The following is a 14,517-nucleotide window of genomic DNA, read 5'->3' on the forward strand; positions in this document are numbered from 1 at the left end:
GAACTCAAATTCTTTTCAAAGATAGAATGACACGCAATTATTATCATCACCTTTTTCCTGTTCATTTCGTTTATATATTTGACCGAAAGAGAACATGGTTTCAATAATTGTTTAGTTAAAACGGCGGAGCGTTGACAGTGTGTATCATGAAAAATTTTATTTCGTTTACTTTGTGCTGTATCCTTCTATTTTTTTTCCGTGAGGGAGTAGTAAGTTTTAAAAAATGATGAATTTATATATTTTATTATGTTATACTATTATGTTATACAAACCTAGAGTATAAAATTTCTTAAACTTAAATGATTCAAAAAATAATATTTAATATCATTAAATTATTATAAATATTATAATATTGATAATAAGGAAGTAAATAGCAGGTATGTATGATATACATATGCCATGAATGCTGTTATGAAAAATATGTACATATAAGATAAATATAATAAATTATTCCAACTAATGTATAAATAAATCCTATTTATAGAAAATATGTATTTCTTTCGAAGTTTTACCTATCTCACTGATTCGAAGCAAAATATATACTTGTATAAATTTCCGCAGTCTAATTACAGTTACAAATTTATTTCCAGTCTTTAAGATGTCGTTCCGGAAATCAACAAATAGACGTACATTTTCAAAAAGTGCTGAAAACTTGTAGGAACCGTTATACCGGTTCGAATACAGGTAATGGGGAAGATTCTACATCCACGGAAGACAAAAGTTCAGGAAGTGATTCTCGTTCCGAGGAAGAGGTATATGATAACAACTTCTTTGACAAAAATGACAGTGGACCTTCATATAATCACTCCACGAACGATCAGAGATATAGGTAAAACTGGTATAATTGTTTTGAGCAATAATAATATTTTAATAAGCGACAATTATTAATTATTGGACCGTAGAAATGCATATTTCTATAAAAAATAAATGAAGAAATGGGACTTACTCAAAAATTTGTTTAGTCAATAAAATACCTTTCACATATATATACACACACATATATCTTTTGCGTGCAGCTCTGCGTCACACTTTATAAATATTGTCAATTTTTGTAAACATCCTGTATATTCTATATATATTTCTATTGCAATTACACATATATCTTAATTAAGTTATTCATGGATACAGAAATTCTGACAGGAATAGTAATACGAATACTTACTCTTCCGACCGCTCGATTAAGGGAAATGTCAAAGATTTCCAAAATATAAAACATATTCGTAAAACCAACGGTCGAGATTCACGGAATTCTAGAGATTCGCGCAATAGGAAAAGTGATTTTAATAATGGAGAGATGAATGACGAGGGTACACGTTTTAATAATAATACTGACCGGCAACAAGATGTAAGCATCACGAATTTAAGTTGAATACCTTATAATTATCTAGAATATTTTATGTTAATCTGATAATTCTATGTATATTCTAATTTATTACAGTGTATAGTACAATGTTTTTTCAATGAATTAAATGCTGTAAGTACTATCGTATTTGATTTAAGAATAGAAATAAACAATAATTATGTTATTTAAATAATTGTTACTACTTGCTGATTAATAGGTAGATCAAAAAGGATTTCCAGAAAAAGATTTAGTAATTCCATTGATGATTCAAAGTATTCAAGATCCAGAATTGAAAGACTTCGTTGAAGAATCAATTATCGAATGTTTTCGTTACCTTGAAGCGAATAAACGAGAAAAATGTGAATACTCACAAAATTTATTGACATGTTTGGCTGAAAAAGGACAGCAGGTAGGTTTTTAACTTTTTTTTTTTGTGTACTTTGCATTAAATACTACACCAGTTTCGTAAAAAATAATTTTTTAAAATGAATACGTTAATCCTGTTTCAGAAATGTGAAGATTGGGAAAATTAAAAAATCTAATGTCATTGTAGTTACTTAAACAAAACGATACCGTATGTGGCAATAATATTTGTATTTGCGTGTATTTATTTGCATATAAAACAGCAGAAGTAATGAAAAAAAATTTCTGAATATTTTACCACAATATCTATAAATACTAATTTTTCTGAATTATTATTTTATATACTTTTCTTTACAAAGAGTTTCTTATCATTTTTTGAATTACAATACTGCGAAATAATATTATGAAAAAATATTATCTTTAAAAAATAATGTAAGATTATATTGTTATACTTACATTTCAAACTGAAGCAATTAAAAAGTTTACTTATAATTGGTAATATATAAACTGTAATTATTTATATATATATATATATATATACATGCACCTTTTTACAATATATACAAATGCTATTTCAAATTTTGTTTGTTTCAGTACTGTACTTTATTAATGATAATATTTTTGTATCAACTTGGAAAATTGATTTTTATTGTAGCAATATTGTAATTCATATCTATGAAATATCATAGCATTGCACAATATCACGTTAATGTGATCTATTCCTCTAAAGATAAAAGAAAATTATATTCGAAATAAATTCACTGTAGAATGTTTTTACACATTTTTTACACATTTCTTTATATGATTTTCTTTCATAAGTGTTGAATGCATATTATATAAGAATCTAAAATTGGTGATTTCAATAATTTGAAAAGATTAAAGTGTTAAGCTATTTATGATATTGATGTAACGTTCGAAATTAAATCTATTTGTAACTTCTCGTTTTCTACTTCAGATGTATTGCAAATAATATTTTGCCAATACTACTATGTTTTGCAGTATTCAAAGTTACTTAAATTTTACAATATTGTATAATTAAACTATAGGAATTATTTTTAGTTATACCTACTGCACTATATTTTTGTTGTAATACAACATACATATTTGTAACATATCTTAAATAAGAAATTACTTTCTTTTTTTTAAATCTTCAAAGCGCTTCATTAAATCGTCAAAATCAATGTCTTCGCTAGTCGATGGATTATTTGAGGGTAAATCATTCTCCGATGGCACGGCGGGCAAATCTGGAAGCTGAAAATCATTCATCGGCATTTTCGATCGCGGTTGAGGTTTTGGTTTCTGGTCGGACTGTAATAAAAAATCATAAATAAACGTATTACGTAAATGTATAATAATTAATACAAAATACACAATATGTAAACGTATATGTCTAAGTTTTCAAGTAATAATAATAAGTAATAATAACAAATAATCATTTTAACAAATATAATAATAAATAACAGCTCTATAGTTGAAAAATTGGAAGTAAAAATAAAATATTAATAAACCTAATATAGCTAATCATAAGGATAGTAAGAGGCAGAAATGTTGAAGAGGGAAATCGTTATTGGTTGGAAGAGTGGGAAAGAAAATGTATTTTATGTAATTTAGAGATAAGCACATTAGAACATTTATTAAGAAACTTAGATTAGATAGATTAGATTCCAGTGTATTAAGAGAGAAAGATATAATGGAAGGTAGGATAAGTGAAGCGGTGATACTTTGGATAAGAGTCTTGAAAGAAAGAATATGGATACCAAACTAATTGCACTATAGCCAGTATAGGGTAGTGTGTGTGTATACGTATATATAATTTTTAATATTAAATTTAAAAGGGGATATGTGTGTTTGGGACTTTAAAAGTTATATGGAAATGAGTGGGGGTTAGACATATATAAGCCAAATCCTTTTTTCAGGCTATGAAGCCAAAAAACAAATAAATATATACTTGTATATCTAACTATTCATAATATTATTAATTTTCATTTACATATTTAGTGAGTTTAATTATTTTTGTTCTAAAATTACCTGTTTATTTAAATCAGGCGGAAATGATGCATATGATGGAGGCAGATCATTTTCCTTAATAGATAAGAATTCATTAATCATCCAATAATTTAATTTATAGAATTTAAATTATATCACTCACAAGTTTGTCTCCATTTGAGTTATCTAAGGGAATGTTGTACAAAACATTATTTGGATTATAAGGAACATTTTGATCCTTACTTTCTAATGATCCTGGTGGAGTTACAAATCCTATAGGCCCTTTCTCAGAATTCTGAAAGGTGTAATTTAAATAAAAAGTATAAATACAAAATAGCTATATAGTAAAAGAGATTACTTACAATTAGATTAGATGCAGGATTTGGTAATAGAGGAGCTTGAGGAAACCCAATAAACCCAACTGGCAGTGGTAAGCCTCCAGAAGCTGTGTCTAAATTGTTTCTTTCTGTGTTATTTCCAACATCTATCAATAAAGCATCTTGACCCTCTTGCATTATCTATGATATTGCAATTAAGATATTCATTCTCACAATAAAATTAGAATAGTTATCATTATCAGTAGCGGTTTCATTTCATAATTTCTACCTGTGGATCTGGTTCGTATTCAACATCATAATTTTTCGCAATCTCTATAAGATACTTCTCTACAAGAAGCTTAGATGGTGATTGCACACTCATTTTATGTTTCAACTTCTCAGATATAGTTTGTACTGCTTCTTCCCTACATGCTTCTGTGTATTGTTTCCCGTATTTTGACATTAAGATATCAGCTATTATTTTAATTTCCTGAACATCAGTTTGTATTCTAGGAGCAGCCCAAATTATGGTAGAAATAGCTTCCGCTAAACCTTCATCTAAATTCCTATAACAATAAATATAATGATATTTAAAAATAATTATGTTATTAATGATTTTTATAACATTTTGCTAATAGAATGACGACTACTTTATTATAATTTCATGATATTTATTATAATAAAGGTAATATTAAAAATTGAAACAATAAAATAGAATCGGAAAAGTAATGTTTAATCATTTGAATGACATACATACTTCATTTGTTGAATAAGTCCGAAACGTGCAAGCAAAAGATCACAATACATTTCGAGGAGTTCCATTGCTTCAACCATGTAATCTTCTCTGATAATGTGTTCAACCCGTATTTTTGCTCTTTCAACTTTACCTGCAGCGATGTAGTCAGCTATTTCTTTCCGTGCTTTCTGAGCAAGTTCCGTTTTCTTTTTCTCAAGCAACTTTAATCGATTAACTGCTAGCCGCAGATGCGTTTTTAATTTTGTATAATTCGGCCCACTTGAAAACATCTCTACTTGATTGTTCTTGTCACAAATGAAGAAAACTGATATAATCTTTCATGCTCCTACGTAGGAGTATAGTAGAGGTTATTCAAGAACTGATAGAAAGTGACAGCTCAGAGATATTAAATATATGATTGAAATGAGTTATATATGTTGCAAAATTTTCGATTATGACTTTTTTAATATTTATAATAAACTTATATAAAATGGTAAAAGTATTTGTAACGAAACGAATAAACTTATATTGTAGTACATAAATAAAATTTGGTAATAAAGAATTTTTAAAGTAAAGAATACCTATCTACATATTACACATTCTCGTGAGTCATACATGTCACTATTGTACTTGCGTAAAAGTAAAATAAGGCGCTATTTTCACATATTTTAACCTATATTAAATATACAATTAATGCTATAAATCCCATAAAATAAATGATGAGCTGTTTATTAATAGTTATACCTCTTAGCAATTAAATCTCTTAAATAAATGAATAAGTATTATTTTACATTACAATAAATATACTATTTCAAATGTAATAAAATATTTTGTCGTTTATAAAGTTTAAACTATACGTAATTAATTGTTTTCCCTATAAGGTTACAATACTTTCATCCCTACATATTCTTACATCATTTCACCGCGGGGTTCCGTACGAATGTAACATATTCTCTAAATATAAATACATATGTCGCGATATGTACAAGGTGTGTCAGCTTTTCTTGGCTAAACATTGTCACGACGTTCTATGCCATTCAATCATGATAATAGAATAATAGTTAATTTCGTACATTTATTATAATTTTTTAGTACAGTTTCAAATATCCTATAAAACATTGTTTTCTTATTCATATCACACCGATAGAATATCCTGACAAAATTTGGTCGGAGAAAACTGGATCATCCTGTATACATAATAACTGCACGCGCGATATTCGACTTCCTAGATGGAGGGCGCTTCAAAAAATCGATCGATCGATTGTTTAAGAATACACATTTCCGTTAAATTCTAGAAACAGAAATCGTTGCCGTGACGATTCGCATTGCCACCTCCGAATTTCTATTCCAATTCGTCAGTTCTCCAATGTTTTATTCAACTGAACTTCTTTCTCTCAGAAGGAAAGGCAAATTAGCCAAATGCTGGTTAGCCGCAACCTTTAGTGAAAAGATGTTTAAGGAAACTTGCAGACCAATACTAATTAAGAAGATTAACATAGTCCTTACTTGGTAAAGTACTTTTTTATTCTCACGATCGCTTTCAACTAATTATTTTGTTTAATTTATTTGTGTTTCTTGTGGATATTCTTTTGTCTTATTGTTGCAATGATATTTTATTATTTCTGCACTTATTTATTAAATTAATTACGTTATATATACGATTACGATTACAATTTTAGCGAAGAAATTTTATCAACGATTGAAATGAGAAGTGGAAGAAATTATGGCAGATTTAGTCTCTATCTTTCTTCACAATTAATGTATGGTGCTGCGAAAATACTTCTTTACCAAACGAAATACTTTCAAGGTCATAAATCTTGAAATTAACATTTTATAATCTTTTTAGCAGTAATATAACAAGCATCTTTTATCTTTAAAAACATAAAAAGATTACTTTTTGTCTCTTTTTTTTATTGTAGATCATGTTTTCGCAATGAAGTACACATTATTCAAAAAAAGGTAAAGATTTAAATTTTATGAAGCACTTAATTTCTTCAGAAATTCTAAAATTTCAGATTTGATTACTGATAAAGCACTTTTTATTAGTTTTAATATTAATAACTCGGCAAATTGTTAATAAGAAAAGCGTTAATATTAATAAACGCGAAAATATTTCAAATATCTTTTCGTAGGCATGAAGAATTTAACGCGGTAATGGCGTTAGAATTACCGGATGTTCCTCCTATGGAAGATGTGTTCCGGAATTTAGAAATTCCATCAAATTCGCATTTAATTACAGAAGAACCATATACTTCCGTTATAGGACGTTTGGTAAAAAAAAAGTTTAAAAAAAAAAAATGGACAAGCCCAACGCGGATTATTTATGATAATAAAATTTTATTTTGTGTTGTTATGTTATATATGATTTATATCGCGTTATTTAAATTTATAACATTATATTGTTCATATGTAGATGCAAGATGAAATGAATTTCGGGATACTATCCGAACATGATATGGAACAATACTTAGCCGGACCAGAGCTATCCTTGTTAGTTTTACGTATTTTTAAAGTAATTTTATACTTTCTGATCCTAATACTTTAAATTTTAATAATTTTAAATACGATTCGTTTAAAATTATTAAAATTATTAGAATACAATGAATAGAACAATAAGTACATATTCTTGATATTTATAAAATTATTGCTATCCATTATTTAGAAACGAAATACGAAGATTTCCTTGGGATCAATCGGCAGAAATTCATGAGAAATCGGTGCAAGTTCCTTTTGTTGATGTTAACAGATTTGAGATTGAGACAATTGAAACTGAAAGAGAAACACGAGTAGCATCCGCTGAAAATGATCAACACAAACCCTTTGTCGTTCCTAGAGGTGCATTAATTATCGCATTTTTATTTATAGATAAGTTAGTTCTTTTTGCAAATATGATTTTTTAGGCTCGGATGTTAAAAAGCCTGCGACTTCTAGGAAAAGAACTTTAATATCTCCAACAGAAATTCCTGCGAAAAAAAGCAAGGTACGTTGTGTAATTTTTTCATATAACTTTTTGTATAACTAAATTGTATAACTCTTTTAGTGCTTTTCCAAACTATGTAATATAAATTTTATAGGAGAATTTCTATTTATAGATAAGTCCTGTAGAAAATTTACCACCTCCGCTTCCAATAGAACCACCACCACTACTGATAGACGAACCTCCATCTGCACCTGAATTACCGTTTCAATTACAGCAAGGTTTATCAGTTCTTAAAAATATAGAATTAATTGAAGTAGTAAAGCCAAAAAAGACAAGAAAATATTTCGATGAACGAACTCAACTGTCTGGTAGCGTCATGCGAAAATATATCAGGAATGTTTCAGTTCATACGGTGAGTTGTTTAATTGGTGTAATTTAATCATTGACTGAATATACGATTCAATTATTTATAAACATGTTTATTTTTATTCATTTTTTAGAGACCTCTTTGGAGAGAAAGGTCTACGTCTATTTTACTACGAGGAACTGAATATTTAAGACAACCATCAACGAAAATTGCCAATAATTCGTGGGGAAAAACATTAAATAAATTGTTCAGTAGTTGTCTTACGAAACCATTGGTGCAAACGGTTCAAAATGATTTTCAAGATGTTCTTGATTTTGAAATTGAACAGACAACAGGTAAATAACGTTTATTTCGATAAAATAGTAAAGAGATAATCGAACGTCAAAGTAAAAAATAAACAAAGTAAATAATAAAAAAAAATAATAAATAAATATAATTTTAATTTTACAGCTGGAGAAACTATTCGTGTGGGCGCTTTAAGTAGACTACCGGATCAAACAGATGAATTATCATCAAGAAAGCTTATGTTTACTGCATCTGAAATTACTTATCAATCTAAAACATTAGAAAAAATCCTCCAAACAGAAAATCTTGTAGCAGGGGGAGAAGAAGAGCCTCCTGAAGAACAAAGAAAAGAAACAAAGAAGTTTGAAGAACCTCTAATTGAACTTCCTGAAATTACAGGTTTTGAAGAAAAAATTGGGTACAGTTTATTATTATTTAGTTAGTGTAAACATTTAATTTTGCTACATATTATATACAATATACGTTTCTGAATTTTTTAGAGAAAGGACAATAACAGAAAAATCATCTGATGGGAGAAATGCAAAATCCAGTTCTTCCTCCGTGTCAGTTATTTTTGCTTCATACTGTTACAAATACATGAATCTAATACATATTACCAACAGTTAATTGAACATTTTATAAAAACTTTTTTTCTTGTTGTAGTTCAAAGACACATTTAATCAAAAAAGAGTTATTAGCATTAATGGAAACTCATTGGAGTGAAAGGACATTCATAAAATTTCATGATGTAATTTCACCAGAGAGTTGTAATAAATTTGATGCTGCATCCACCTTTGCACACTGTTTAGGTAAATTTAAATTAATTAATATAATTTTATTATCTTTTACTCTCTATTGTTATGTCTTCACTTAAATTTGAGCGTACAGAAGATTCTCAATGATGATTGACATATATTTCAAATATTTAGAACTCCATGCAAAGAAAAAGATAATTCTGAAACAGGCTGAACCTTTTGATACAATTTGGATACAGAAATACCCTTATTATACTTCAGAAAGTGGTAACAGCACTGCTGCAGCATCATGATTAACTCTTCATAATTAACCATATAAAAATATACTACTTATTAAAATATTTATTATACAAATTTATTTTTATCAAACAAATATATAATAAACTGTGTATCATATTATGTATTTAATATATGATACACATATAATACAAGCATTTATTGCTACAAATTGTTTTTAAGGTACAATCAATCTACTTGAATTATTCTGTCATATAGTATGTTTACAACATAAATACCATTGCAGTAATAAAGCTTTTCTTTGATAAATTGTCTTTATATAAAAGTATATTCTTTCTCATATCATAGAGAGTAGTACCTGCTATGTTTACAATATTGTGCAAAATTAATTATATTAATAATTATTATCAATAATTATTAATAATTATTAATAACAATTAATAGTGATTTCTTTTTATTCTACAGAAATCTAATCTTATAATATAACAAATGAGTTTTTATTATATTAAAAGCTTATTTTATTCATGGATATATAGCAAGTAAACTCTTTTTATCCAAGCAATTTGTGTTGAACATTTTAACGTGTTCATTATTTATAGGTACTTGTTACAGAGATAAGATTTCCAGGTGGAGTTTGCAATTAATTTCCATACTATAGTTCGTTTAAAAAAATGTTTCAAATAAAACTTACCTCATTTTGGAAGGGATGAGAAGTGATCACAAATCTTCTCTAGGTGGACGTGTTTCCGAGATTTTAAGGAGATCTTTGTTTTTTTATACGGAACTGTATTTTTTTTATTTAAGGAGGTGTGTAGCTCATTTCGTGACGAATTCATCGACTCATAATATGTTGGTACTCGAAGGTCATTCATTGCCTTTCAAAAACTTACTTTTTTTCGAACGTTCTCAGGATTTGATTTACTGAAGTATTACGTCGATTCAGATGTAAACATGAATCGAAATTATACAAATGATGCGATTTATCGTTATTCGTATTTGTTTTTGTTTATTAATAACTATAATTTGCTACTAGGCAGATATTCTCAGTTTGTATGACAGTTGCTTCAAAGGAATCAATATTATTGCAAATAGTATTAAGGTGTACTTTCTTCCGGTAACGATTTAATTTACGACGGTTCATTATACGCAATAATAAATTCGCAATAAATTCGCAATAATTTCGCAATAAGATTGCCGATATGCCTCTAATTTTGGAAGAATGTGAGGAATTTAGAAGAATTAGTTCTGTCACTTTCGAGAAGGTGCAGCTATCATATAGAAATAGAGTAAATAATTGTACTGACTACAAAAGTCATCCTTTTGAATACATAAGAAACAATTTCTGTACGTTCAACAACAGTATGTTTTGAACGGCAATAAATGACCTACAAACACCAATATATTATAGTTCGATAAATTCATCCCGAAACGGGTTACATGCCTACCTAAATAAAAATACCCTTCTTCCCAGGACAGGGTAAGTTCCATTTGAAACATTTTTTTAAAACGAACTATAGTTTGGGTAGTAATTGCATGCGTAACTTCAAATGGAACACTCTGTATAATCCCATTGGCTGTAAATATATTTATATACTGCTATAATTTTGAAATCATTTTAAGCTATAATATTTCTCAATTATTTCTCAATTACTTAATTATTATAATATTTTTCAATTGGTTTAATGGAATTTTGCAATTTTAAATAAATATGTACATTTACTGAACAATATATGTTTATCTTAAACAAATAACTGAGAAACCTAATGATAAACCTCAGGTGGGAGATATTAGCTTTTTATATTATTACTACATAATTTTACTCGAAATAAATGAATAAGATTTAAGAAAAAGGTTTAAGATCATGGAGTGTACATAAAGAAAATGTTTTTATACGTTTTCTTTTAACCCTTTGTACACTGACCGTTACAAAATAAACCAGTCTCTGTACATGGCTAAAAAACAAAAAAGAAATTGAAATTTAAGTATGTGCAATTGTAGGCGCTTATAATATCTAGTATGTAATTACCAAACAATTATAGACAAGGATAGTATACGGTGATCATTTCCATTAAACTCTTATATGGCAGTCAAAAGGTTAATAAGTTAATGCAAATTATAGCAGATAAAGATATATCTTTCTCATTATGTACCTGTGATGTAACTAGATTTTACATCTGTATTACTATTCACGAAGTCTTGCTAACCGTTGTGTAAGTTCATCTTGTTCTTGACTGATAGTAGAGGTACCTATACTACCTAACTGTCCAGATGGCAATTCCATATTCAACTCCAAACTGAAAAAAATTATATAATAAATTTATATTATAGGATTACATAATATTGTATAAAATAACTCTAAGGAAAGTAGTTACCCAGCTTCGTCTGCAACTTGTTGTAATAAAGAATCAACATCATTCTGTGGAACATTTGTTGTTGTAGTTTGAGACATAGCATTCTCCATGTATGAACTTTGTACATCCAAATCTTCAAACTGACTTTCAAACTTATCCATAAGACCTAAGATTACAGTTATAATATATATTACAAACATTCATACACAGTCTCATTAGAAATTTATGATTTATTCATTATTTTTCAGATATCATATAAAATTATGGTAAAAAATTAAATTCTGAAATATACATAATATGTATATTTCACAATAGTGTATACATATTACACAACAACATATACATATAAATATAAATATTTACCTGAAATTTTTTCTAAATTCATTGATTTCATTGCTGCATCCATGGCTTTAACTACTCCAGCCATTGACTGAGTAACTTTGCGCGTAGTCAAAGCAGTTTGTACTCTGCTAGCTACTGCATCAACTCTTGCACTCATCCGTAAATAATTAAGTGCCTGATTACGTTGGCGAATTGCATTTTCTGCATGAATTCGTGCGCCCTCCATATTACCTTTTTGAATGGCTTTTTTTATTTTTGCTTTTTCCACCTTTTCTTCTTTTTCGCATTTCTTGGAATTTCTCTCTAATTCCTTCACAGCAAATTTGAGATTGAATAAATTTCCTTAACATTAATTTAGAAAAATACTTTTGTCTTCATTTAAATACATTGTTAATAAAATTTCCTTAAATGTAAACACTACAAAACATAACATATATGGGAAAAATTGCCACATAACCTTAAAAATATAATTTCATTTTAAACAAAATCCTGTAACATCCATTAAAATTATGTACAGATTATTGTAATTTGCTTTTAAAACGTATATTATATTATAATGTATATTATAACGTATTATATAGAAATAAAATCGTTAATTAATAAAATAAGAAAACCTAAAATATTTGAAAATTCTTTTAGAATGTCTTAGATACAAAATCAGTATGAAACAATTTTTTATAATTTAAATACAATTGAAGAATTAATAAGAACTTTATAAAAATAGAGATTAGTTGCAAACATAATTCAGTAAAAGGAACATTCATCTAAATAAAATTAATAAAGAACACTTGAAACCGACAATTTGGAAAAATATGTAAAAACTGAAAAATTTTAATAAAAGGATACTTTCCATCTGGGAGACGGACATAATTGACTGTTCAGCCCCCGTTTTGATTAGATTTTAAAAATGAACGATAGGTTCAAACAATAGAACTACTTTGCTTTTGTCAGCAAAGATATAACAAGTGACAATATGCGTTGCTATTTAATGAAATCAACTGTCATTCAAATTTGAATTTACCTGACATGATAAATATTAATATTTAACAGGTATTGGTACTCTAACGATGATTAATTTTGATTATTTTGGTAGATATCTAAGTAAAAAGATTACTGTATGATTAATTATTACTATTCATTTGATAGATGACATAAATGAAAAATATATTTTCATAGATGGAAAAGTAGAATATATTTTTTAGAATATAAACTGCTACACCAACCGAGAATGCCTTAAACGCTCATGGACTATATAATATCAGAAAGGAAATTTCCTCTTTGGTAATACGATCAGATAAAATCATAGATAAACTATAATATAGATATCTTATATGATATTTCGTCTCACAATCTTGAAAAATATAATAATGATGGTAACTTATTCAACTGTATCAAATTTAACAAATATATTTGCAAGCTGTATCAAATGTATCAAATTCATTAGTGACTATCGACTACCTACCGGCGAATAGCTGGAGTATCACGTGACCAATTATGTTTACGTTCCTATTCTATGATTTGCCTGTAGACTTAATCGCGCTCATTACTCGTGTCATGTGCTTATCTTTCCTAACTTAACTGACTAACTCGTTAGATAGAAAGTATTATGTTTATCATATATTTATACCTATTGTTTCCCACATGAGATTACAGATCAACTAGTTTAATTTAGTTTAGTTTATTATTCTCCTTCAATACAGATCAAGTATTGTAGTAAATACAGAAGTACTTATCACAAATGAAGTAATATGAAAAATAAATGAATAGGTTTCAATAATTAATAATTGGTTTTAATAAATAATATGAAAATGTTCATATTATACTTGCGAAACTTGTATTTATTAAATCTGAAATGTATGTATAACATCATACTGGATATACATTTAGTAAACCTAGAATAATTCATTCTTGAAATATAATAGGATTTTAATGAAAGGCAAATAATTATATTGTGCTTTTATGTAAAAAGTTTAATAGGTTGTAATTGTACACATTTTGTATATTTATAAGTAGTATGAATTAATGAAATGTGTTTTATAACGAAACAATTTAAAACTAATGTAGTATCATAAAAGGATCGGTCGAAAATAGAAAAAACCGTGTACGTCATCCTTCTGTGTTTCATTTACATTTAAGAGCGCCTATGTGACTAAAGTCACCTAGTTCTTGCAGAGGTATGAGAAAAACGATAAACAGCGTTAGAACAAAAGACGGTTTCGGTTTTCAAGGAGAAGTGACCGAGGGGTCAGAGGATGCGAGTCGATAAGCGAGTGTGTTGCGAAGAGCAGAGCTAATCGAGTCGTCGAAGAGTAGAGTCGTGATCGAGTTGTCAGTGTTGTAGAGTTGTTAGAGTTGCGGTGTGTGTGTGTGTGTGTGAGAGAGAGAGAGAGAGAGAGAGAGAGAGAATTATATTCGTTGTGACGAGTATCGCATTTAGTTTCGATTAAACAAACGTCGTTTTCTGTTCTATTAATATTTGTATATCTAATTTGCTAATAATAAATTGTAAGTAATCG

General features: G+C 28.0%; 4 protein-coding genes across 7 annotated transcripts; 2 read left to right on the forward strand and 2 right to left on the reverse strand.

The window, feature by feature from the left end:
- Positions 1-4: 4 nt before the first annotated feature.
- Obp59a (Odorant-binding protein 59a) lies at positions 5-2,040 on the forward strand. 2 transcript variants are annotated; one of them, XM_069125808.1, is made up of 6 exons: positions 5-209; positions 591-829; positions 1,129-1,345; positions 1,439-1,474; positions 1,560-1,751; positions 1,852-2,040. In XM_069125808.1, exons 1-6 carry the CDS (start codon positions 147-149, stop codon positions 1,873-1,875), a joined length of 771 nt encoding a protein of 256 aa, XP_068981909.1. In that variant the 5' UTR covers positions 5-146; the 3' UTR covers positions 1,876-2,040. The 2 variants fall into 2 exon arrangements, with proteins under 2 accessions (XP_068981909.1, XP_068981910.1); XM_069125809.1 differs by having other exon boundaries at positions 1,141-1,345.
- Positions 2,041-2,214: 174 nt separating this feature from the next.
- Ist1 (increased sodium tolerance 1-like protein) lies at positions 2,215-5,678 on the reverse strand. Of its 3 annotated transcripts, none has more exons than XM_069125807.1 (8): positions 5,552-5,678; positions 5,326-5,417; positions 4,766-5,049; positions 4,298-4,574; positions 4,054-4,209; positions 3,855-3,986; positions 3,734-3,787; positions 2,215-3,013 (listed from the first exon to the last, which is right to left on the reverse strand). In XM_069125807.1, exons 3-8 carry the CDS (start codon positions 5,032-5,034, stop codon positions 2,834-2,836), a joined length of 1,068 nt encoding a protein of 355 aa, XP_068981908.1. In that variant the 5' UTR covers positions 5,035-5,049; positions 5,326-5,417; positions 5,552-5,678; the 3' UTR covers positions 2,215-2,833. The 3 variants fall into 3 exon arrangements, with proteins under 3 accessions (XP_068981908.1, XP_068981907.1, XP_068981906.1); XM_069125806.1 differs by having other exon boundaries at positions 4,766-5,090; XM_069125805.1 differs by lacking the exons at positions 5,326-5,417; positions 5,552-5,678 and having other exon boundaries at positions 4,766-5,303.
- A 189-nt stretch (positions 5,679-5,867) lies between these two features.
- Positions 5,868-9,435, forward strand: LOC138186211 (meiotic recombination protein REC8 homolog). Its single transcript, XM_069125815.1, has 11 exons — positions 5,868-6,253; positions 6,424-6,551; positions 6,831-7,015; positions 7,158-7,234; positions 7,407-7,579; positions 7,645-7,724; positions 7,837-8,076; positions 8,165-8,366; positions 8,482-8,734; positions 8,980-9,125; positions 9,246-9,435. The coding sequence occupies exons 1-11, from the start codon at positions 6,111-6,113 to the stop codon at positions 9,362-9,364; spliced, it is 1,746 nt and encodes a 581-aa protein (XP_068981916.1). The 5' UTR covers positions 5,868-6,110; the 3' UTR covers positions 9,365-9,435.
- A 1,336-nt stretch (positions 9,436-10,771) lies between these two features.
- Positions 10,772-13,171, reverse strand: Chmp1 (charged multivesicular body protein 1). Its single transcript, XM_069125810.1, has 4 exons — positions 12,848-13,171; positions 12,023-12,343; positions 11,681-11,825; positions 10,772-11,602 (listed from the first exon to the last, which is right to left on the reverse strand). Exons 1-4 carry the CDS (start codon positions 12,867-12,869, stop codon positions 11,491-11,493), a joined length of 600 nt encoding a protein of 199 aa, XP_068981911.1. The 5' UTR covers positions 12,870-13,171; the 3' UTR covers positions 10,772-11,490.
- Positions 13,172-14,517: the final 1,346 nt, after the last annotated feature.

The sequence above is a fragment of the Bombus flavifrons genome, chromosome 13 (assembly GCF_040668555.2).
Source record: "Bombus flavifrons isolate JBK064 chromosome 13, iyBomFlav1_principal, whole genome shotgun sequence".
Classification (NCBI taxonomy): Eukaryota; Metazoa; Arthropoda; class Insecta; order Hymenoptera; family Apidae; genus Bombus; species Bombus flavifrons.

Excerpts from the sequence above, each read along its gene's own strand:
- LOC138186211 (XM_069125815.1), top strand. The coding sequence starts at position 6,111 with ATGTTTTATTCAACTGAACTTCTTTCTCTCAGAAGGAAAGGCAAATTA. Across the intron at positions 6,254-6,423 it reads ATTAACATAGTCCTTACTTG|CGAAGAAATTTTATCAACGA; the intron begins GTAAAGTACTTT and ends TTACAATTTTAG. Across the intron at positions 7,235-7,406 it reads GCCGGACCAGAGCTATCCTT|AAACGAAATACGAAGATTTC; the intron begins GTTAGTTTTACG and ends TCCATTATTTAG.
- Obp59a (XM_069125808.1), top strand. The coding sequence starts at position 147 with ATGAAAAATTTTATTTCGTTTACTTTGTGCTGTATCCTTCTATTTTTT. Across the intron at positions 1,346-1,438 it reads ATACTGACCGGCAACAAGAT|TGTATAGTACAATGTTTTTT; the intron begins GTAAGCATCACG and ends AATTTATTACAG. Across the intron at positions 1,475-1,559 it reads TTTTCAATGAATTAAATGCT|GTAGATCAAAAAGGATTTCC; the intron begins GTAAGTACTATC and ends GCTGATTAATAG.
- Ist1 (XM_069125807.1), bottom strand. The coding sequence starts at position 5,034 with ATGTTTTCAAGTGGGCCGAATTATACAAAATTAAAAACGCATCTGCGG. Across the intron at positions 4,575-4,765 it reads GGACTTATTCAACAAATGAA|GAATTTAGATGAAGGTTTAG; the intron begins GTATGTATGTCA and ends TTATTGTTATAG. Across the intron at positions 3,987-4,053 it reads ATCCTGCATCTAATCTAATT|AATTCTGAGAAAGGGCCTAT; the intron begins GTAAGTAATCTC and ends TACACCTTTCAG.
- Chmp1 (XM_069125810.1), bottom strand. The coding sequence starts at position 12,869 with ATGTCCGTCTCCCAGATGGAAA. Across the intron at positions 11,826-12,022 it reads GAATTTAGAAAAAATTTCAG|GTCTTATGGATAAGTTTGAA; the intron begins GTAAATATTTAT and ends CTGTAATCTTAG. Across the intron at positions 11,603-11,680 it reads CAAGTTGCAGACGAAGCTGG|TTTGGAGTTGAATATGGAAT; the intron begins GTAACTACTTTC and ends AATTTTTTTCAG.